This window comes from Rhinoraja longicauda, chromosome 2 (genome assembly GCF_053455715.1).
Source record: "Rhinoraja longicauda isolate Sanriku21f chromosome 2, sRhiLon1.1, whole genome shotgun sequence".
In the NCBI taxonomy this organism is placed as follows: domain Eukaryota; kingdom Metazoa; phylum Chordata; class Chondrichthyes; order Rajiformes; family Arhynchobatidae; genus Rhinoraja; species Rhinoraja longicauda.
In genome coordinates this window covers 85811947-85837481 of record NC_135954.1, presented here as the reverse complement: position 1 = coordinate 85837481, position 25535 = coordinate 85811947, and the positions used below count along the sequence as shown (strand labels likewise).

The window sequence follows — 25535 nt, the reverse complement described above, 5'->3', positions numbered from 1 at the left end:
CCCCCCCTCCCATCCCATCACCCTTTTCCAGCTTTCTCACCCCCCCACCCCACTTACTCAAATTAGTCTGAGGAAGTGGCCCAACCAGAAACATCGCTCTACAGATGCTGCCTGACAAGCTGAGTTGTTTAGTGCTTTTTTTTGCTCAGGCCAGAGTACTCCGTGTACTTCCTAGCCCCCTCAAAGCACCGTATTTCACGGCAAATTTATATTACTATGTAACATGCAATAAAAAGTGAAGTACTGGTGGGTTGGGTAGGGGTAACATCCAATAGTCTGGAAATCCTGCTAGAAGAGCACTAGGGTGTTAGATTATTGAATTTTACTCTTTTTACCTAAAAATAATTGTATTCTTTCGGCCAGTCTGATCACAACAACAAATGCAATGCATCTTTAGACGTAAAAAATTCCATCGTGCTTTACAGAAGTGTGATCAAACAAAGTAATGCAAGTATGTATCCTGGTAATTGTCTCTGCTGTTATCCGCCCATTACCAGGACACATGCATTCTTACACTTCATGAGCTCAAACTCCATTCATGTTTTGCTTTTCGAGAGGATGGGCAGAGAAACCAATTCCAGATTTCTGTCTCTTATCACTCTGGAACCCATTAAATGAAACTACGCCAGCACTATTATCTTCTCCTTATAACAGCTTGCAGCTATAATTCTTACTAATGGCCCCTATGGAGGATATTATCTAAATGTACATTGCATTCAATGGACAAGAACTTACAGGTTCATGAGAACAGCTTTCAACAGAATATTGACTAAGTAGTAAGTGATGGATTCAAGAAAATATCACAGACCAAGCTTGCCTGCCAGCCACAAATCCTGGCTGCACCATGCACCAATAACTCAGTAACAAAAAGCTGATGCTTTAATAGCTTTTGAAATATACTTTGATAAATGCCAGTTAATCTGAGGTACACATAAAATGCTGAAGTAACTCAGCGGGTCAGGCAGCATCTCAGGAGAGAAGGAATAGGTGACGTTTCGGGTCGAGACCCTTCTTCAGACTGACGTCACCCAATCCTTCTCTCCTGAGATGCTGCCTGACCCGCTGAGTTACTCCAGCATTTTGTGTCCACCTTCGATTTAAACCAGCATCTGCAGTTTTTTTCTTACACATCAGGCCAGTTTATCTGACAGTAATTAAAGCTCTATTATAATAGTTACACATATTGGAATATCAGTGCAAACAATTTTGGCTTCCTTTAAAGTTTTGGCTTCCTCTTCAGATTAATAAGTTACTTTATTTAAAATTGAGATTGTAATGTTGAATCGCTGAGAATTTGAGGCAGTTAATACCAGTCATTGAACCCTGGTGTCCCTTAAACATTTCATCAATACCAGCCTTAATGGTAAATGGGTTTTAGGCAAAATAATCACTGTCACTTAATTTATTGAATGTACCGACCGGTGACGAAAGAAAACTAAATTTCTTAAGTATTGAATTATCAAGATAATTTAAAAATGATACAAGCTATTATTGGGGATATTCTACAGACCACCACGATAGCACTAAAACATATCCACCATCACATCAGTGTTACTAGTTTCCTATAGTCTGCACCACCAATCATCAAATGACATCAATTTTAATCCGTTTTTCTCCACCCAGAGGCAAACTTGCGGTTTTTGGACAGGGTGGGGAATGTAAATGTTGTGTTGACAAGATACCAGTTGCTGGGTAGCAGGCTTTGCTATCAGTTTTCCCCGCTTGAGCTACTGTGCAATGTTTGTGGAGGCAGGAGAGCAAGGGGGTGGGAACGAGGGGGCGGTGGAAGAAGAGGCTTGAAGTTGAGAGAATGACTTCACTGCTGAGCTGAATTTAGTTTCATCTTATCCCTCCCTGATCACTGAAAATATGTAGGAAAATACATAACACATGTTAAAGCAAACGAGAAGATTAGCAATATGCTTTTCCTGTTTGCATTTTGCAGCACATGTTGATTTTCCACAGAACAATGTCAACCGTAAACACCCATTATATCAACCTGCGTCGCATTCTTTAACATAGAACACATAACTCAAATCTTCATTTGATCTCTTCCCTGGTAATTGCCCCCATGAAACCTCAATCTATGGGTGTTAGGGGTTATGGGGAGAAGGCAGGAGAATGGGGTTGAGAGGGAAAGATTGATCAGCCATAATTGACTTGGTAGACTTGATGGGCCGAATGGCCCAATTCTGCTCCTACAACTTGGGAACTTATGAATCAAATCATACTATTCTTTAAAAAGAAACAGATGAAAGAGTAAATGCCAGCTATTGTTTTCAACCCGTTACTCCAAAATTAAAATCCATGACTCCTGGAGTCTAGGCTCACGTCGTGTAAATGAAGATAATGAATGTTCATAAAAATGTTACAATTTATCTACATTGAAAAATTGATGGAACTGGTGTTATTTAACAAATGTTGTACTAGAAATGGTGACGTGGTAACTTTAGTCAAAAGGTATTCTTTGAGTATGGAAACATTTTTCAATTATGCATTCCTCAAAGCCAATGTTTTTCTCTACAATCATTTTAGTCTCTCACAGAGATGTCACAAATAAAGACAAGGGGAAAATAAAATCAGATCATGCGGCTCAATGAGCTTTACTGCAGTTTATTTTCATTTAAAATAGGCTTCCAATTTAATTATTTACAATATGGCTGTTATCAACGTATTATTAGATAATCATTTTTGTTCCTATGGGCAGTAATTCATTCGCACCTTTGCAGCTCAGTTGTAAGATGATCACAACCATGGAATTGGTATTGTATCCTGCAGCTCATTAAGTGGTTGCATGACACCCTTTTGTCTCCTTTTCACCTCAAGCCTGTGCCATTTACTCTGTCCTTTTGCCTATCCTCCTCACCTTATCAACCCCTCACTTGCCAGGCTTTATTCTGCCACCATCTCTCTTTTGCAGCTTTGTCCCCCTTCCCTCCCCCACAATTACAATAGGTCTGAAGATGACCCAAATCACTGCCTGTCCATTCCCTCCACAAATGATGCGTGACACACTGAGTTCCTCCAGCATGTGTTTTGCTCAAGATACCAGCATCTGCAGTTTCTTGTGTCTACAATTTATCAGTGAGTGTTGATGAATTTGAGATTTCTGCCGTCCAACAATGAACTCGTCTTGTTCAACCCATTTGATTCCATCCCATTGGTGGAAGAATTCTTCTCATTTTCACCGCAATGATGTTTAATTTTTGTGCTCATTTGAGTCAGACATTTTGGCCACCCAATAGGTGCCTACTTTCAGTTACAAAATATCACCCATCACTGTGCAATCACCATTCAATTCCAGGTTCAACCTATTCATCACCCTGTAGTTGGGCCCCAGGCTCCACTCTACATAATTTCCAGGTTCCAAACACCCATAACTCCCTTTACATTTGGCAGTGCAGGATTTCTTAATGCATCGATTTTAAAATACTCGTCCTCCAACAAATAGCTTACTGGCCTCACACTTTGTGTGGCATTACTCTGTACAATCTTCCAGCCCTACAACACTGTTCTCTTCCCACTGGTCTGCTCTGCTTGCAAACTTCTCCACACTCTATCAAAAGTAATCTCCACGATCAGATTGTCTCCAAAGCCAACACCCATCATCCAACATTGAAACAATCCTTCAAGACTGCATTTTTAATTACATCTATTCCAAACTGCAATTCCTTCTCAATTCGAGTTTCTCCTTAAATGTTTGTGCTTTTTGATATAAAAATGTACATTATATGTAAAGCTGAGCTAACCTGTATTTACTTTGCTAATACCAAGAATTCTGCTACATCAGCACTTTATTTGGCGACAAATATGATTTGTAAGCACATCGGTAGACAAAAAAATGTTTTATATATAAAGTTTTCTAAAGATTATAAAGTGTTACCTGCCATGGCGACATGCAGTATAAACCATACCCTCCTCGCTGCCTACAACAAAGTTGTTGACATCTCCTGTTGGAAAAGCCATGCTGGTGACAGCTACGGGCTTTGACTTGTTGTATACCAACTCCATATTTTCCTGGGTTAAAAAATAAAAAATAAAGTCAGTACGGAGCTTTAGCTATTTTTCTCATTGGAATGGATCTTCCCATGTGTGTTCCATTGCTTGTATTCATCAACCCAATTCCCCCAACCTTACCTAGTCTGGACCTGCAGCCAAGCATGAAGAACGGCAGAAGAGTCTTCAACATAAAACAGTATCTTGCGGAAGGACCATAATAACCCCACCCATGAAATGCCTCTGGAAGCCTTTAAAAGCCACCATTACTACTTCCTGAGGAAATTTGGCATGTCTCCAATGATTCTTATAAATTTCTACAGATGCACCGTAGAAAGCATCTAGTTACATCACAGCTTGGTTTGAGAATAGCTCTGCACAAAACCACACAAATTGCACGTTGACCATCACGCAGGTTAAATTTCCCACCATTAACTCAACTGGACTTCGTACTACCTCAGAAAAGCACCCAATATAATCCAAGACTTTCCCACCCTGGACATTCCTCCTTCTCCCTGCCCCCAACCGGCAGAAGATAGAGGTTTGAAAGCAAGCACCACCAGACTCAGGAACACCTTTTTCCCCCTCTTGCGAGGTTCCTGAACAGCCCTTTTGTAAGCTTGAGGACTGTCTGATTCACCTCCACCCCATTCAGGACATTTGACTTTGTCTATGAACGTATGCACTACAATGCTGGGAACTACATACTGCACGCTATATCTGCCCCTTTGCGCTACCTATTGTACCTGAGGTTGGCTTGATTGTTTTTATCTTTGGGATATCAGATCTGTTTGGACAGCATGCAAAACAAAGCTTGTCACTGTATCTCTGTGCACGTAAAAATAATGAGCTCAAACCCAAAGCCAGTAATGTTTGGCCACCTTTAGTTTTAAGTATTAGAGATACATTGTGGAAACAGCCCCTTCAGCCCACTGGGTCTGGGCCAACCAATGATCACGCGTACATTAGTTCTATCCGATACACTATTTACAGAAACCAATTGACTCACAAATATGCATGTCTTTGTAATGGGGGGGAAAACCAGAGCACCCGGAGAAAACGCACGTGGTCACAGGAAGAAAGTACAAACGCTGTACACTCTGCACCCCTACAGACACACTAAGATCAAACCGGGTATTTGGTGCTGTAAGACAGCAACTCTACCGCGTGCCACCCCTGTCACAAGTCACGCAATGTTTCCAAATGTTCCTGAAATTCAGAAACGTTTAAACAAATAAAATAACCTTTTTATTATAAGTAAACAATTTAAAAATAAAATGTAAAACCCACAGTTTCAAATGCTTGAGGATCCTACTCTGTCACTGGACTCTGAGGGGAGTTGCACAATGCAACCACATAAAGAACCACCACCACTGTATGGCCACCAAGATCACAATTTTTGTGCTTGGACAAGAGTCATGAAACATTCTGGCAGCTCCATATAAAACTGCTAGCAAAACACAGCAAAATTCCAACTGTTACAGGTTCCTAACTTATGAAAAGTTCCTGACATACTACATTAACATGCAAAACATTCTAGAAAATTGCAAAATGATAAAACAATAATGTATTTGGATTTTCCTCAGCAGACGGCCCTTGATCTTTAAATATGAAGATATAATTATCAAAGTCCCAGACTTCCGTTGCCTCATCCTATCACTTCACCGAAATAGATCTGCTAAATTTGCACTGACTGGGCTCGGAACTCTATTATAATTTGGCTACTCACAGACCAGACTGACAAACCAGCGACAGTTGTTTTCACAATTATTTTGTGACATATACCAACTTGTGAAGAAACCAACCTCCAAAAAGAGCATCTGCTTCTAACAAAAGGTTTCATATTGCACTTAATATTTGGACTTGTGTAAATATGAACTATTACTCCCCTACGTCAGGGCGGAAAGGTCAAAGACGAGAAGGCATAGCTTTACAGTTGGAGGGGTAAAGTTTAAAGGAGATGTGCAGTCAATTTATTTTTTAATACAGAGGAAGGTGGATGCCTGGAATGCGCTGCAAAGGGTGGTGGTAGAGGCAGATGCGATAGCGGTTTTTAAGATGCTTTTTGACAGGCACATTGATATACAGTGAATGGAGGAATATGGATCATGTGCAGGAAGAGATTAGTTTAACGTGGCATCATGTTCAGCATGGATACTGTGGACCAAAGGGTCTGCTCCTGTGTTGTAATGTTCTATGTTTGTTCACCTCAGAGAGGCAGATCTTAAACTAAAGAGATTGTGTTTCATTCATCATGAACCAGCTCTTAGCGAAAAGAAAGTTATTAAAAATGAATGTTATGTCTTTGCTCACTTCTCATTTTACAGCAGAATCTTCATGATGATCATGTTGGTGTAGTGCAAGAATGTGCAAGCAATGACAACATTTTCATCAACATAATTTCATTCCCAAATTTGGTAACTTTTGTTTGATTTATCTGTTTGTTGCATATTGTTTACCAATCAGTACATGGGTTCACAACTATTAAACCATGAAATTTAAATCCTCCATAAATGTCAATCTAGTCTTCCTTTTGTAAGCATTTGGTTTTAAAATATTCCATGCCCATCTGTTGCACACATTTTAGATCCTTCTCAATTGCCTGCACACATGCTAAACTAGGACTCAAAAAAACCTCAGAGCACACAACTGTTTGATATGTTTTCCACCAAGGGATTTACAAATCATTCTCCCATGGGCTTTTACAAGAGGGGCGGGGTGGCAGTGTTGGAACTCAGGAACACCAGTTTTAAATAATCAAACTACATTTGTATGGCTGCCTAATTTCTCCACAATACTTCAGGATTTTCAACTTTCTTTAGTTTCATTTCCGTCTCTCGTCACTCGCTCCAAGTTAACCTTGCCTCTGAAAACCCCTTTCTGCTCTCCAGCTTCTATTCCCATTAAACCACTGAGCATTCACTGTAACTTAATGGCTCTCATACCAAGTTCGAAAACAAGTTTCTCTCCTTGGACCCCTTGCATCCTTTTTTAAAGAAAAGAAAATATTTGACTCACCTGCCCTTGCTAGGTAATGAAAGATTGGTGGATATTCCCACCATCCCATTCCTTGGGTACTTAATTCAAATATGTCCTTTCTAAATTACTGTCAAAATGCTACATTATCATTCACACTTAAAAGGCTTTAAACTACTGCATTGGGAAGGCAATCCAAATAAGACTTCAAATTTAGTCTTTCTATGTCATTCTATGACACTAAATCATTCCAATATCCTCTGTTTCTTGGTCTCCGTTGCCCTGTGATTCAGACCATCTCCACTCAGACCATTTTGGTGATACCCAAAATGGCGGCGCTGCCATAGCAGCTGCGGCTTACCTGCGGTCCATTTGTCTTTGTGTTTTGTTGTTTTTTTGTGTCTTAATTGTCGATGTGATGTCGTGTTTTTGTGTTTGTGTACTCTGTGTGGGTGTGGGGGGGAGGGGGGGAACTGTAAAATTGTAAATATGTGTCCCTTCCGAACGGAGACCTGACCTTTGTTTTCTGGGTCGGGTCTCCGTTCCTGCTGCGGCCTACCATCGGCCCAACTCCTGGAGCTGGCGGCATCCAGGGCTCTAGTTCGCAGAGCCCGCGGATCGGACTTACCATCAGCGGAGCCGGCCTTCCTCGGAGGCTGCGGGAGCGGCTGCGACTCGCCTTAGGCTCGGGCTGCGTGGATGCCGACATCGGGAGCTCCGGCAGCGGCAGCGTGTTAGCCCGCCCCAGATCGCGGGGCTTGGGTCGCGGACATTTCACCGTCCGGCGCGGCCTAAAATAGGCCGCGGGATTTTTCTCTGCTGGGCGGGGGTTTCAATGTCGGGAGCCACGACCGCCCCGACGTGCAGCAACAGCGGCAGCGACAGCGTGTTGGCCCGCCCCGGATCGCCGGGCTTGGGTCGGCCCGCTGTGGACCTTTCACCGTCCGGCGAGGCCTGCAACCACAACAACCTGACCGCGGGAGAAGACGGCAGGGGAAGGGAAAAGACATTGTGGCCTTCCATCACAGTGAGGAGAGGACTGGAGGAGACTCACTGTGATGGATGTTTCTTTTTTTGTGTGTTTTTGGGGTTGTGTAATTTGCCTATTTTAATGCTTTATTGTGTATTGGATGACAAATAAAGCTATCTTGAATCTCTTGAATCTTGAATCTTTTAGTCATCCATTGCAACTATATTTTTCTTTGATTCAGCTGATTTTTGTTTAACTATGATTGCATGTAATACACTTAGAACATTTTACTCTATCCAATCTGATGTATATATATACACAAGCTGTTGTTAAATTACAATTGTGTTACAATAGAATTGTTCAGGTAAATTAAGTGTCATATCTGAATGGATATTGCTGTTATTTGGCAATATACAAGTAGTCATTGAAACACATAACTGCTATTACTTTAAAGCATTTTCTATGCCAACAACAAAGATGTGGAATTCTTAATTCTATTAACTAGATTTTAAGATCCATCAACTAAGGTGCATTGAACCTCAGTTTACAAGTTTAGACGTGGGTTTAAATGGTTGGAAAATATGAACACTGAAAAAGTAAACTTTATTGATGTACAACTGCCAATCACGATGGAACATAACACTCTGGCTGGATTTTACCAACCCTTCAGTGCCCTAAAAAATTGTGAACCATTTAATGGTTGAACACCACAGTATGGTGCTTAAGTCAAGTTTCCAACCTAATGCTCTATATCCTGTGTCTCCCTTAGTGTTGGAATAATTCTCACTCAATTGTGAAAGTAATCCATGACTGACCATCAAAGTCCCGAGTCAGACATTACTAAGATTTGCAAAACCCTGAAAAAACTTTGCACATCGGTCCAAAATTACTCCCCTTTAACCAGTAAATCCCTGAAATTTATAAAAATCACCTTTCATTCTTCTCTCACAATTCTATAGATTCAGGATCAGTTCCTGTGGATTAGAGGGAACTAATGTTATCCCACTTTTTAAGAAAGGAGGGATAGAGAAAACAGGAAATTATAGACCAGTTAGCCTGACATTGGTGGTAGGGAAGATGCTGGAGTCAATTATAAAAGAAGAAATTGCAGAACATTTGGATAGCAGTAACAGGATCGTTCCAAGTCAGCATGGATTTACGAAGGGGAAATCATGCTTGACTAATCTTCTGGAATCTTTTGAGGATGTAACTAGGAAAATGGACAAGGGAGAGCTAGTGGATGTAGTGTACCTGGACTTTCAGAAAGCCTTCGATAAGGTCCCACATATGGTATTGGGGGTAGGGTACTGACATGGATCGAAAATTAATTGGCAGACAGGAAACAAAGAGTAGGAATAAATGGGTTCTTTTCAGAATGGCAGGCAGTGACTAGTGGGGTACCGCAAGGCTCGGTGCTGGGACCACAGCTATTTACAATATACATTAATGACTTAGATGAAGGGATTAAAAGTAACATTAGCAAATTTGCAGATGACACAAATCTGGGTGGCAGTGTGAACTGTGAGGAGGATGCTACGAGGATGCAGGGTGACTTGGACAGGTTGTGTGAATGGGCAGATGCATGGCAGATGCAGTTTAATGTGGATAAATGTGAGGTAATCCACTTTGGTGGTAAGAATAGGAAGGCAGATTATTATCTGAATGTTGTCAAGTTAAGAAAAGGGGAAGTGCAACGAGATCTGGGTGTCCTAGTTCATCAGTTACTGAAAGTAAGCATGCAGGTACAGCAGGCAGTGAAGAAAGCTAATGGAATGTTGGCCTTCATAACAAGAGGAGTTGAGTATAGGAGCAAAGAGGTCCTTCTGCAGTTGTACAGCGCCATAGTGAGACCACACCTGGAGTATTGTGTGCAGTTTTGGTCTCCAAATTTGACGAAGGCCATTCTTACTATTGAGGGAGTGCAGCATAGGTTCACGAGGTTAATTCCCAGAATAGCTGGGCGGTCGTATGTTGAAAGACTGGAGCAACTGGGTTTGCATACTCTGGAATTTAGAAGGATGAGAGGGATTCTTATTGAAACATATAAGATTATTAAGGGATTGGACACGCTAGAGGCAGGAAACATGTTCCCGATGTTGGGGGAGTCCCGAACCAGGGGCCACAGTTTAAGAATAAGGGGTAGGTCATTTAGAACGGAGTTGAGGAAAAACTTTTTCACTCAGAGAGTTGTGAAGCTGTGGAACTCTCTGCCTCAGAAGGCAGTGGAGGCCAATTCCCTGGATGCTCTCAAGAGAGAGTTAGATAGAGCTCTTAATGAGAACGGAGTGAAGGGATATGGGGAGAAGGCAGGAACGGAGTACTGATTGTGGATGATCAGCCATGATCATGGTGAATGGCGGTGCTGGCTCGAAGGGCCGAATGGCCTACTCCTGCACCTATTGTCAAATCATGGCCACATTAACTCCCCCTTTCTTAATTGAGCAATGCTCACTTCCAAGGAATTAACCTTGTGAACCTATTACAATCGCCATCAATTCCTAGACAAATATATATTTTTCAGGGTAGCGACTAAAATTTCACATGTCATTCCAAATGAGGTGTCACCCCTGTCCTATTCAATCTCCAACCTCTGCAATAAAGACCAATTTTCATTTCTGTATTATCAAGGCTATTATACTTGATATCTTTGCTTTTTAATTTGGTGTCCAGTTCCACAAATTTTCTCAATGTTAATTCCTTCCCAATTTCTAACAATGTTGCTGTCTTCTGTATGGACCATGACAATTAAACCCAGTCCCACGTTCAATCTACGATTTCTCTCAGCATCAAATGTCTGTAACTCTGGGATTGGGTCGGAAGTCCTTGAACATGGCTGCAGAGGACACCACCTATTTTTCTGTCCATACAGTCCCCTACCACCTTTCCTGAATGAATAGTCACTTGTACTAACTGGTACAGTAACCTGCTGCGTTCAGCTCATCAGTCTTTCCTCACGTCTGTTTAGACACTAAGTGCCTGTCAGAAATAGGGAACAGTCAAATGTGGATTCTCCTGCATCCTGGATCCCTATATTTAGCATCTTTCTCATCATAACCTGAATTAAGTTCTGACTGCTTCCTGGCTTAAACTGTCCAGGTAACTCCAACCCAGTCCTTCAAGATACAGACATGCACTAAGATGAGTCATCCAATTAATCCTCCCACCTGTTGTTGCTGCAACACCACCTTCCCAGTATTAACCGAGGTATTTATTTGCTCCTCAAACTAACATAGTTAGGTTACCTATTAAAAGCTGTTGTATCTTACCTTTCAACTTGCTTGAAAATTGTCAATATATTATGTTCCTGCGCCTCAGTCCTGCTAGCATGGTGTGTTCTCTGACCTCTCATGCCAGCAATGCATTCCTTAAAATGTGGTTATGCTAGCACAGTGTGATCTCTGAACTCAGTAGCCTGCAGACAATGACTGAATCTAATTACACATTGCAGTGCTGGAATTATTATTAGAGCACTCGAACAAATTACACATTCCAAAATGTTGCGTGAACAGTATCCTCCTACTTCATGTCAGCGAGATAAAATGTTCGCTCTTCCCAATGCAGTCGTATAAATTTTTACTATTTGTCAAAACAAATAGATAACTTAAAACAAGTGCTTTGAGGAGTTTGACTCAAGTCAAGTAGGTCAAAAAATAATTTATCTGGTGTTATCTGCCCAAAGCCCATTTTCTCCCCAAATACAAATAACAAATTTGTCTCCGACAGTTTTACAATTCAATAACGTAGCCTCCATTGCAATATATGCATGATTCCATGTATCTTCAGTTGTTAATTATCTTGGCCAACGATAAACGTGGGCACGAAGCATCCCTAACTCCAGCAGCATGGTCTGAAGAGCTGAGAGAAGTCCATGTAACGCTAAAGCAGCCCATCTCCGAAGCACCACAGAAATCATTGCCAGGCAGCAATGCCCCACTCCAAGCCAGAGCCATTAAAAACAATCAAAATTGAAATACAAGGCAATATTACTAAAATCTATTAAAAAAATAATAATGTAAATTTTCTAAGACTTTGAACGATAGCAAAATTACGCTAAAGTAACTTGCCTTACCCTTTACCTCCCCACCCATAGCCCAACCACTCCCAAGAATGAATGAGGTCCAAGATCCTGCATGGAAATCTTAGCAAGTCAGAAATCTGCCACCACAGTTCAGTCCAGTGTTTGCACAGAAGTCCCAGACTTCAGCTTGAAAAGCAAAATGCTGGCAACTCGGTTCAGAACTGCCAGCAAACAGCCAAAAAATGAGGCCCTTAATCTATCACATCCATAATGGTTGCCCAAAGTTTTCCTGGCAGGCATTGGGCCCACCATAATTTCTACCATGCTTTGGTAGATATGTCAACAATAAGCAGAGCCTGCATCTGTGCTTTCACAAGAGTCCCTGTATCACCAGTTTTCTGACGACCGTTAAAAATCTCAGCGTTCAGTAATGTAGATGATAATAATACTGAGCCACGTATTGGTTATGACAACTGATGCACAGTGGGAGTGTTCCAGCAAACAATACAACTTGCAGCTGTATGCTTGAAATATCAAAACCTGTTGGAACTCTTCCAGTCAATGCTGCTCCAGATTTTGCATTGCATTACAGAATCGAAAGCTCTTGCATGTACTATAGCGCTTCATAACCTCCCCGGAGGTGGACATCTGTGGGACGAGAGGGAGTTGGCAGTCATAGTGATGTGCCAAGGACTCGGGATGTGCTAAGCTCTTATCTATTTCTAAGGAGGTCAGCCCATTAAACCTCAGCCTTAAACAAGACTTCCCAGGTTCTCTTGGCAGCAGTATGTAACAGATCATCTGCATCCATCAATACCTTATGTACCCTGGGCAATCCTCAGTGGGGACCCAAGATATACATGGTCTGCTTGCAAACATAGGTTGAGAAATCCTTTTTTGTACACTAGCCAGGCCACATCAAATGATCAAGATCAATCTTGAGGTACATCAGCCAGATTTATAGCTTGACCTTGGAGCGTATTTAGATCACTAGTAGCTGTGGCTCAGTTAACCAAACTTGCATCCATGTCAGAAGGTTGCGGATTCTGAAAAACTAGGCACAACAATTTATGGTGACAATTTCAACCTGGACTGAGAGAACACTGCACTGTCAAAGTCCAGCATAGCAAACCCAACTTTGATTGCAGGCAACAATTTCTATCTTCAATAAGATATCTGCAGTCAGCAAGTTTTGGTCATGTAATTTGTAATTTTGTTTTTTAACACGAAACTAGTGGCCTAGTTTTCTAGCATTAGCAGGTTATGGATTTTGCAATCTAAAGTTTATATAATGACTGAAATTTACAATTTACTTTTGTATAAAATTATATAGCATTGAAATAAGGCTGTACACACTGAGTGTGGGTGATTATTTCACACATATTTACACAATGTTAACATAAATCTGATTTTCACTTGCTCATCCCTAACCATATCACATTTGAACATTTTAGATCACAAAACAAAGTGCTGGAGAAAGTCAGCAGGTCAGGCAGCATCTGTAGAGGACATGGAGAGATGATTATTTGGGTCAGGACCCTTCTTCAGACTGATGCTGCCTGATCCACTGAGTCCCTCCAGCACTTTGTTTTTTTGCTCAAGATTCCAACCTGCAGTTTCTTGCGTTTCCTGTAAACACTTTAGATCATGATCTATGTCTATAAAAGGCAAAAAAACTGTAGTTCACATTTAAACAGAACAAGCATCGATTCGCTGAACAGATGTTACTGCACTCCATAATTGTTTTTTACATCTGTTCATTGAGGAGGGGAAGAATTACCCTTTTTCAGAAGGTACTACCAAGTGATTATTGGGAGTTCAATAATATTTCTGCACTGTGCATTGTCAATTCAGTCTTTTGAATCAAACAGCATGTAAAATAAGTTAATTATGGACTTTAAAGATTCATGCCACAGAAGGCAGTGGAGGCCAATTCACTGGATGTTTTCAAGAGTGAGTTAGATTTAGCTCTTAGGGGTAAAGGAATCAAAGGATATGGCTAAAAGCAGGAACGGGGTACTGATTTTAGATGATCAGCCATGATCATATTGAATGGCGGTGCTGGCTCGTCGGGCTGAATGGCCTACTCCTGTACCTATTTTTCTATGTTTCTATTGTATATTGAAAGCATTTGATGAAATATTGATATTTGCAAGCCTACAAAGAATCAAAACAATTAATTAAATACGTGTAGACATAAGGTACTTAAAACACTGTGCATTAGTTATCTTTATTGTGCACTCTGGATACCACTCCGTTGAAGTTGAAATAAGTAACCCTTTTCATTAAAATAACATTCATGGAGAAATCTTTTCAAGTGCTTGTTTCTCAATGTCTATCAGGCAAAATATTGATCGATATGTGCTTGAGGTATCCTAGTTTAGATCTCCTCAATTGAGAAATGTGCTCTAATTCATGAGATGATATTTAAAATATGTATAAACCATAACCTTGCATAGGCAAAATTAGGAATATCGGTAGTTAAGTGGGCCTAGGCATCATGTTCAGCACAGACATTGCGGGCCGAAGAGCCTGTTCTTGTGCTGTACTCTTGTATCTTAATAAGGCAATCTTTGGATTTTTTAATATACATTATGTATTGATTTAACATGACTGTATAAATGAGCAGAACTGATACTCAATATCCAAGTCAAGTCATAACACTTGGCTCAAGAATCCAGTTGCATGGTGTTTTTTTTACTGCAAGTGGTACAAGTTGAAACAAATATAGGTGTGGATTTTGCAGTCAGTGTTTGCCAGCTGACTTGGGGGGGGATGAGAGTGTTGGTGACAAAGCTCAATTTACCTCTGCACGGATTTACTTTTGGAGTTGCTGTCAGGCAAGAGTTCAAGGAGACCTTGACATTCAGAGCCATGACGTCATCAAACAGGTTGAGCAGCCAACACATCCAAGGATCCTCAAGGATAATCCTCACAAAGGAAAGAGCTCAATGTATTATGTTAAACATTTTACAAATCCCTAAATAAGACTGGAACTTTGGTAGAAGATTTGGCAAAAACTGAAGGAACCAAATTTTCAAATTATTCCATTGAAATAACTAAAAGTTATGAGCGGAAATTTTATTTCATACACATAAAAATTAGGTTTGGTCTGGATCAGAGAGTTTGCTAAGCAGTAATTATGACATACTATTAAAACTCACATGCGTCATTGAACGAAGCACTACATTTTTACATCTTCTTTGAGTGACTCTGATTCATAAATGTTTGAGTTATTTGTCAATTCAACAGGGAGATGAAGATGACATTTGGCATGCTTGCCTTCACTGGTCAGGGTATTGAGAACAGGAGTTGGGATGTCACAAAAATACATTTGTGCAGGCATATATGGAGCACTGTGTACTGTTCTGGTTGCTCTGGTATTGGAAGAATGTCATTAAAATAGAAAGTGTTCTAAAAAGATTTAAGTGGATGTAACTGTCTCTGGAAGGTTTCAGCTACAAGGAAGGATAGGCTGGATCCTTTTTCTCTGAAGTGTAGAAGGCTGAGAGGAGGCCTTAGAGGTTGAGAAAATCATGAGGGGCATAAATAATGTCAATAGCCAGTTTAGTCCCCAGGGTAGGGGAGGCCAAGGTGATAGGGGGAAGATTTAAGAGATCTGTGGGGCAATCTTTTTACATAGAATGTTGCGTGTATGTGGAACGCACTACTAGAGGAACGCGTAGAGGTGGGTACAATTCAATATTTGAGACAGTCAAACAGGTACATGGATAGGAAAGGTTTGGCAGGATATGGGCCAGACGCAGATAAATATGACTAGCTCAGTTAGGCAACTTGGTCAACAAGGACGAGTTGGGCTAAAGGGTCCTTTCTGTGCTGTACAGTACTGACTCTATTTTGTTGGTCCAGAATCAGATCAGCAATGAGCTTATTAAAAGCTGTAATGAGCAGGCTTGATGGGTCACATGGCCCACTCCTGTTCTCACACCTCTCTTTAAGTTTGTCCTACATCAGTTCCCAGAGAAAACTTGCAATGACTTTTCCATGGACCCTGCCATTCCACACTAAATCCTGTAGACTGCTCATTACCAGTGCAGACAAGTCTCACTAAACAATCCACTCTAATATACGTAAACTTGTACAAAAACACAAAACAGGCAAACCTGTGTTATGGGAGAGTGGGGAAAAAGAAGATGCGCTTCTAGAAAACATTGTATAATTGCAGTTTTCTGTAACACGAAGCCACGTCATCTGGGTCAAGAAATGAGAGTTGAAAAATATAAATTGTGTTGACTCACATCCCCACCTCCACCCCCACATAAATGTCAGAGTGAATTTTATTGCATTTCTGACTTTTTGGCACGTAAAGTTTAGTGATATGAGAATTCTGTAATGGTGAATTTCCATAACCTAAACGGTTGTAACACAGGCGTTGCCTGTAATGATAAACTAACTTTTTTAATTTTGTTTTAATAAATTACTAAGAATATTCAATCCATCCAGACAAATGTAATGAAACCAGCTTACTTGTGGTTGAGTAAGCATATCCAGGCTCCAGGAGCACATCTTTCCATCTGTGGAAACTGTAATCAGATTATGGGCATTTTGCGTCCCAACGACATTCACACAATACACAGGATGCTGGAAGAAATAACAAGCATAATGGTTGAAATTCTAACAAAAAAGCAAAAATAAATTAAAATTCAGACCTCCTCAAAGTTAATCAATCATCTTTCATATTGGAAAGATTAAATGTTTTTATTAAAACGTTCAATGATTTTTACTGAATGTAGTTCATACATCATTTCATTTCGTAAGATACTCATATGTACTTGTGATTTATACTCTATGTTGTTAATTAACTTTTGTTTTGCATACAGCCCTAAATTTCAGATCTGAATTTTGGCTTTGTCCTTTATTAAATTAGTATACAATTTTTATAATGACAAAGTTTTCAAACATGATTTAGAAAATGATAATGGCAAAAAACTCAATTTTAGTGACTTTGGTATTGGTTTATTATTGTTACATGCACAATACAGTAAATAGCTTTGTTTTGTACGCTATCCAGGCAAATTATACCATACTCAAGTACATCAAAGAATACAAGAGAAAAAAAACAGAAATGTGTTACAGTTACAGAAAGTGCAGATAGAAAAGCGCAAGGGCCGTAACAAGTTAGATTGCGAGATCGGGAATTCATCCTTAGTATGCAAAAGGTCCATTCAAGAATTCAATAACAGTGGGAAGAAGCCATCCTTGAATCTGGTGGTACATTCTTTCAAGCTTTTGTATCTTCTGACTGAAGCGAGAGGGGTGAAGCGCGAATGACTGGGGTATGAGTGATTATGTTGACTGCTTTCCCAAGGCAACATGAAGTGTAGATGGAGTTGCCTGGGTGGAAGAGAAGGCGGATGGTTTAGATGAGGCACTGCACTGCTTCAGAACTCTGCAATTTCCTGTGGTCTTGGACAGAGCAGTTGCTTACCAACGTGCGATAGATCTGGATAGAATACGTTCTGTTGTGCATTTGTAGAAATTGTTAAGTATTATTGGAGACGTCAAATCTCTTTAGCCTGAGGAAGTAGAGGTGTTAGTATGCTGTCTTGTCCATAACATCAATGTGGTTGGACCAGGATTAATTGTTGATAATATTTACACCGTGGAACTTGAAATCTAGACCATCTCCACTTCATCACCACTAATGCAGACTGAAGCATATACCCTAATTGCCTCCTGAAATTGATGACCAGCTCCTTCGTTTTGCTGACATTAAGGGAGAGGTTGTTGTCTTAACATCATGTTGCTAAGCTCTCCATCTCTTTCCTGTAGACCATCTCATCATTATTCAAGATCCAGCCCATTATAGTGGGGTACCATCAGTAAAATTGCAAATGGAGTTAGAGCATAATTTTGCACCTCAGTTATGTGTAAAGGAAGATTAGTGGGGGACTAAGAACGCTTCCATGTGGGGTACTGTTGTTGAGAATTATTGGGGACAAAGTGACATCATTTATCATGACTGAATGCGATCTATGCATCAGGAAGTCAAGGATCCAGTTGCAGAGAGGTACCAAGTCCCAGGTCCAGGAGTTTGGAGTTGAGTCTGTTTCAATTTATGGTGGTCAAGGCATAGCTATAGTCAATAAAACAAAAGTCTGAAACAAGTGTCCTTATTATCTAGTTCCAAAAGATAAGTACAGAACCAAGGAGATGGCATTTGCCATGAACCTGCTGTGGTGGTAGGGAATTGCAGTGGGTCAAGGCTGTCTGGAAAGCAGGTGTTGATGTGGTCCGTGAGGCACTTCATGATGCTGGATGTCAGAATCAATGGATGGTACTCATTGCCATGTTATCTTATTTTTCTTTGGGACTTGGAAGATATTGGTCTTCCGAAAGGAGGTGGAACCTCTAATTTAGAAGAGATTAATATTTCTGCCAGCTAGTCTGTTTTATCCTGTAATGTAATACTTGCAGCCACATTTATTTACCACTATAGCTCTGCAGCTTATTTTCTGTAACAACCTACAAGACTTTCCATCGTTTTTCATAAGATAGATTAATTGTAGTCTTAAATTAATCATAATCTGTTGGTAAAGAATAATTGAACCAGGATGTACTCATATCTGAAAGCCTATTCTAAAGTTACTCATACTCTAATTATGTAATAATTTTTATTAACAATAACTGATCTTCTGGCATTTCATAAGGGAGTTCACACAGAGTATAATATTAAGGCAAAGCGGGTCTGAATGATTAAAATAATAAATGCCACAGAAATAAATTCTAATTTTACAGTTATACATTCAACATAACTTCAAATATATTTTCACCATTATTTCTAATCAAACAGCAAAATTGAAGAGTTTGAAGAAACATATTAGAACTAGTGGGCACACATGTATTCCTCCGAGGATCCAGGAAACAAAATAATTTAATTATACTACCATCCATAGAGGATACAATTATAGTGTGACAAGTTTACATAGACTACATCCATAATACACATACAGTGCACAACATTTACAATGGAAAGTCTGATCCAAAAGTATGACACATATTCCACGGCAGCAAGTGGTAGATGAGAAAAGTACACACATGCAATATTATAACATTTTATATGGATAGTGATATTTTAATCATTGGCTAATATTATTTCAGAGTCGCTTACGACAGCAAAAAATAAATATAATGCACTGAAGCAGTTCAGTTCTTATTTAAATTAACTTTCTCTGGAAAGAATAAGGTTCAGCAAAGTTGAGAACATTAAAATTACACATTACATGAAAGAATATGTTACTTACAGTGTGAGCAGCAGCAGAAAGTGGGGTACGTTGAACTGGAGTTCGGCGGTGGCTGCGGTTGTCCCAGAGAACAATTTGTCCAGAGTAGGTACCACTAATTACCAGATTTGGGTGAAATCGGGCAAAGCAGACCGACATTACTGGAGACTGCATATAATCAAAATGTTGAGATTAATTAGTTCCATTTGGGTTCATATATTGGGCAATGGTGCGTTCACAGGTTTAACAGATATCAGCTGAGATTAAGGGCTCAAAATTAGCAATTGCTTTATTGTATTTTCAGATTATGATCTTTTTTAGCTTCACCGTGGTAGAATTTATTGAAGGTAGACACAAAATGCTGGAGTAACTCAGCGGGACAGGCAGTATTTATGGAGAGAAGGAATGGGTGACGTTTCGGATCGAGATCCTTCTTCAGACCTAGAATTTATTGATGCTAGTTATTTACTTGCTCCTGTGCATCACTCAACACCATTTCATGGAACATTTTCCAAAAAAATTCTAAGAGAATAACACCCTACTGGTGGAATGAAATGTGGTATTGTTTGCATCTAATTGCTCTCACTTTATTAAATATCCGAATCAAATCTAAATTAGACCTAACAGTTTAATTTCAAATCTCGAGGAAAAAAATCTGGTTCTGGTCAATTTGCTGAGGTTAGGGTCCTTAAAATGTCAAATTAGCATTTGGAACACACACAGATATTTGTAGAGAAAATGTCTTTGGACATCACATTTGTCAAAGATTTTATTATACAACACTGAATGTCCATTAGCAGCATGTAGTGCAGTCATATCACAACAACAATTGATATGCAGTATGAAAATTTTATCTTCCCAAAAATTGAAGCAAAAATAGAATAAATATCTTTCAAAACTAAGACTTAAAAACTTAAAGACAATCGCACAATTATAATGTGATTATAATTACACATGATTGGCTTAGTTAGATTTGGCAATTACTTTATCCAGCAGTTAAACAGAGCAATAGACTGACACAACATGGAAACAGGCCCTTTAGACCACCAGTCCAAGCCCACCTCAACCACACATTTGCACTAAACCTGCATAACATGTTTTTATTATCCCCAAATCCCACCACTCACCTACACAGAAGAGGCAATTTACAATAGTCAATTGACTTAGCAAACCACACTTTCTGGGAATAAAGGGACTCTGCAATAACAGGTTGAACATGCAAACTCCACACAGACATCATCCAAGGTCAAGATTGAACTTGGGTCTTTAGTGTTACGAGGCAGCAGCTCTACTAGCTGTTTTCTGTACCCACAAAACTGAGGTGATTTTTAAAAATATTTTGACGTTTTGTTCAAAGCAGATAATATTAAAACCAGCCATATGCCTGAGAATTGTGTGTGTGTTTAAGTACCATCAAATGACCTAAAAGATTGGGAGAGGGGAAAATATATTATGAAAGTTAGCAAGATATAAAACTCATAAGAAACAAATACTTGAAAAGGAAAAGAGTAGCAAAGGTAAACATGGGTCAAGGAGACAATGGCAGAATAAATTTTAATCAGGGAATAAAAAACATTAAACCAATAGCCTGTATTTCCTGCCCGCCTTCAATGGAAAAGGCACACAACACGATAAATGGAAAGGACCCAAGGCGATGACAGGATCATATGACTAAAGCAAAAGTATTGGAGTAATTGAGGGGGGAAAAAAAGGCCAATCTCACGGACGCACAGCCTCCAACTAATTGGCTGTAAATTTTCCTTGGCTCCTTAGCAGACAGGAAAAAAAAGCAAAATTTAATATTGTAGCTTTAACAAAGAAGACAGGAAAAGTAACAGGAACTATAGATCAGACACTCTGATATCAGTTGTAAGTGAAGTTCTACAATCTATGTTGAAGCATGCAGCAACAGAGCATTTTGAAAATCATAACATAAATCAGCCAGACTCAAGATATTTAATGTGGACAAAATTGTGCTCGGCAAATGAAAAAGAGGTAGAGTCATGCCACACAGAAATGGGCCCTTTAGTCCAACTTGTCCATTCACACCTAAGCTAGTCCAATTTGTCCATGTTTAACCCATATCCCGCTAAACATACCCATTCCTTCTCCCCAGTGATGCTGCCTGACCCGCTGAGTTACTCCATCATTTTGTGTCTACCTTCCCTCTAAACATATCCTATCTCTGTGCCTGCCCAAACGTCTTCTAAATGTTGTTGTATCTTCCTCAACCACTTCTTCTGACAGCTCATTCCACAATAGGATATTTTTTGGGATAAAGGTAGCAATGTAGCATGGAAGGAAGATGATAGAAAAAGAGAATAAACAGAAACAAGGAACTGCAGATGCTAGTTTACAAAAAGGCAATGCTGCCTGACCCACTGAGTTAATCCAGCACTGTGTCTTACACTTATAAGAGTAATAAAGAGATGTTTTCAGATTACTATTGTTTCATTTTAGAGGAATTATATATGCCAACTTTGCAAATCAAGATGCTTGTCAACTATGACAATTAGCTTTGATACAATAGGGCAACAACAAATGCACCATCAAAATTTCAGAAACTTTTTTTGGGACAGGGCATAGTACACAAAACTTCATTGGAAATGAATTTATACCAACAGATTTCATCAGAAAAAGTCTAACCCCATACTTGTGTTGTTCCCCTGATCTACAATATAGCAGTTACTAGGCAAAGCATAATTCAAACCGTATTCATCTCGCACATTACCAATTTCATCTTTCATATTTTCCATATGGCTTTTCAAATTCATACAGTATGGAAACTGGTCCTTCAGCCCAACTCATCCATGTTGATCAAGATGCCAGTCTAAGCTAACCCCATTTGCCTATGCAGGCCCCATATCCCTCTAAATCTTTACTATTCATGTACCTGTCCAAATGTATTTTGTTAATGTTTTAATAGCACCATCCTCTATCTGCTCTGGCAGTTTGTTCCATACATCTACAAACCAAAACTTCTCGTAGACCATCTGTAAATCTTAAACCCTCTCCTTAATTCTTTGCTGCCTAGTTTTAAATTCTCCTAACCTGGGAAAAAGTGTCACTATCTACTATACCCATACCTCTCAAATTTATAAATCACTACAAGGTCACCCATCGACCTCCTTCGATCCAGAGAAAGCAGTGCCTGTCCACCCAACCTCTCCTTAAAACTCAAGCCAACTTCTTTTCAGAACTACAAACTTTAAATGAAATGTAAGCAAATGAATGGTGCATGAATTTAGTACGAAATGGTCCAAGAGTTAATTTGCAATATTAATTTCTATCACAAAATCAAATTTAAAACTGGAAAAATAATACTGAACCTAAAACATTTAAAAGCCTTCAAATAAATTCAAACAATAATAATTTTAAATATATATTTACCCACATCCTTCATGGGCAGCATTATCCTGGGAAATTGCTGCATCATGGCTTATTAAAGTTGTACACCCTTAACAGTGGATTTCAGTTGAGAACTAACCAAGTCAGTTGTTGGGAATTTCAGTATTTTTGCACTTGCGTACACATGGAAAAACCCTCAATGCGCTGTCACTTAAACAAGAAAATTTCCCTGAACGATCAGGCCCTGTAAAATGCATTTGAACTTGGCTGATGCACAGACCAATGGGGAGATGAATTAAATCATACTCCACACAGAAGTCATTTTAATTCATGGGGCAAACTTCCCTCTTCAGAAAGCAAAGCAAATGCATTGATAGCATACAGCGTTTAACAAACAACTTTTTACTGCTACTTTATTCATTGATCCAACTGTTACTGACTTAACCAAACATCAACTATTTAAATTTGACATTCATAAAAACATTTCAAGCACAAGTTTCATTTATTCTCAACCCATCTGTTCTTGAAATGTCAGCCTTGCTCTTTAAAAAGAAAAAAAATCAACATTGAAACAAGTGGTTTGGCCCACCATGTCCAGGCTGACCCATCGATCACCCGTTCACACGAGTCCAATGTTATCCCACTTTCTCACCACTTCTTACACAGCAGAACCAATTTAAAGAGACCAATTAACCTGCAAACCTGAACATTTAAAAAAAAAAGATTTCTAGTACATAATTATCTGTATGGAATAAATTTGGTGCTCAACTCAATATAGATGCAATGTCATGTCCAAATCATTTCCCAAACATTTAACAACTTTTCTTTAAACTAAAATAAAATACAACTTTTCACCCAATGGGTGAAGGTACCAAAATGCTCCTTTAAAAAAGGCTTGTCTTTCCACATCCAAAGCTATTCTCCAGTAAAAATATTAAGATAAATGCACACCTTATATTGTAATATAATACTTATGTGAAAGCATCCTCAGAAGGGACAGTTAGTGAGAGTTGGTGCTTGAAAATAAGCAATTGTGAAAAAAATTATTTAAAACAAGACCAAGTGGGCTCAAACCTCTCCTACATTGGTGCAGCTTCCTCTCCTCTCCTCCCCCCCCCTTCCCCCTCCCCCCCCCCCCACACCATCCCCCTCAACCTCCATCCTCCCCCCTCCCTCCCCAGGAGATTGATTTAAACTTTAAAATGTTAATAACTTTAAAAATATAACACCGATTTCAATGAAACTTCTTCCATTAGCATCAAAAGGATGACGGTGAGTAAGGTGGGCCTAAAATTGCCGCACTATCGTGTACCGTTTTGGCTGTAGCTCAGGAACAAACAAACAAACGAGAGCTTTCGCATATAGATGCATCAATAGAAAGCTTCTTGCTTCTCCATGTGGATGGGTAAAATATTTGAATGATTGTTTGATGTGGTAGACCATACTTTCATATTGAACCTTGTTAAAAATGGAAAATTTTGCAGAAGCATTCATTTTTTTGGGAAAAAGTTAACATAAAAATCTATAAAGTCCTTTTCAATGTAGAGTTATTAAGTTATCTGAAAGAGTAACAAAGAAATATTCAACGCAACATATTTTGGTGTGAACCTATATTTCCAAGATGCTTCCTCATCATAAGGCCTTACCTGACAGTGGAAAATATATTCTGGAGTGTTTTTCTTAAATTTCATATTCCAAACCAAAGCTACCCCATCCGGCTCATGTGGGGCATCTTCATTGTTACAATAAGAAGCAACCATCAGTTCAGGATACTGAAACAGATTAAAAGTTTTTCATTCATTATCGCACCAAGTTGGGTTCACCTACACTGAAGGATTACTGCTCAACTCTCAAGAACAAAATGGTCGGTAATGAAACAAACTTGAATGTGAAATTTAATAAAACTCTGATAAACTCCTTCTCTCAAAGGCTCCGCATTAATTAGCTCATAAACAGCAATGGCAAGTGGCTTAGAAATGAATGCAAATCAATGCTTCCAATCACAAAGCACATTGCATGTTTGCACATAGATCTTATAATACAACTTACCCAAATATATATTAATTAGTACCACAAGCTCACTCAAATTCAATTGCATTATTCTGGATCAATGATTTGTTTTGGAAAGGTCGAGAGGAGAATGGATGGGCCTAGTTACTGTGGGGCTTCCTCCCCCTCACCAGTTGCTGCTTCTACCTGTGTGCAGTCACTTTGTCCACTCCACACTCTACTGCCAGCTCCAGCTCCTCCTCATCCCTTCACTGTCCACTCGGCCTTGTTGTCCCCCGCCCCCCCCGGCCCCTCCACCCCCACCTCCTCCTCTCCTGGCATCGCCGACATACTCCACCTTGGAAGATGTCGGTAACTGCAGGGGAGACAGAGGAAACGGCGGTGGAGCAGGGATGGACCAAGTGACAGCCAACAGGAAGAAGCAGCACCTGGAGAGAGGGAGCCCCAAGGTGACCGATTGCACCTTGTCATTGGCAGCAGCCTGAAGAAAACTGTCAGCCCGAGGCTACAATGTGAGCCACACCAACATCTGTGTCAACTCAACCTTGGGGTTGAAGAAGGGCTCACTGGTGCAGAACAGCAGCGTCAGCACCTGGTTTTAAGGTGAAACAACACAAAGTGCTGGAGTAATCAGCAGACTGAATCAGTCTGAAGAAGGGTCCTGACATCACCTATCCATGTTCTCCAGAGATGCTGCTTGACCTGTTGAGATACTCCAGCACTTTGTGTCCTATTGTATATTAACCATCATCTACAGTTCTTTGTTTCAACTAAATACAATGATATCTTGCTCGGTTATGATAGACCATCAGCAATAACGATCACCAAAAGTGTATATTCGTGTTTTAGAATTGAAGCAGCAGCAGGTTTAATTAAAGTAAATCACCAATGCTACATGCTGAATTCTTGCCAGGTCTCCAAATGAAGAAATTACTTCAGTATCCGTTCTCTTGTCACATCTGAATTTGATAGC

The 25535-nt window shown here is 39.7% G+C and overlaps 1 protein-coding gene across 4 annotated transcripts in view; it reads right to left on the bottom strand.

Moving 5' to 3' along the window:
* dync1i1a (dynein cytoplasmic 1 intermediate chain 1a) overlaps positions 1–25535 on the bottom strand; it is a 143814-nt gene that overhangs the window by 29318 nt on the left and 88961 nt on the right. For all 4 annotated transcript variants that reach the window (XM_078422337.1, XM_078422346.1, XM_078422353.1 and 1 more), the window contains 4 exons: positions 24199–24324; positions 19226–19372; positions 16449–16562; positions 3884–4017 (listed from right to left, as the gene is read on the bottom strand). In XM_078422337.1, coding sequence (XP_078278463.1) covers positions 3884–4017; positions 16449–16562; positions 19226–19372; positions 24199–24324 — 521 coding nt within the window. The remainder of the gene's footprint in view (positions 1–3883; positions 4018–16448; positions 16563–19225; positions 19373–24198; positions 24325–25535) is intronic.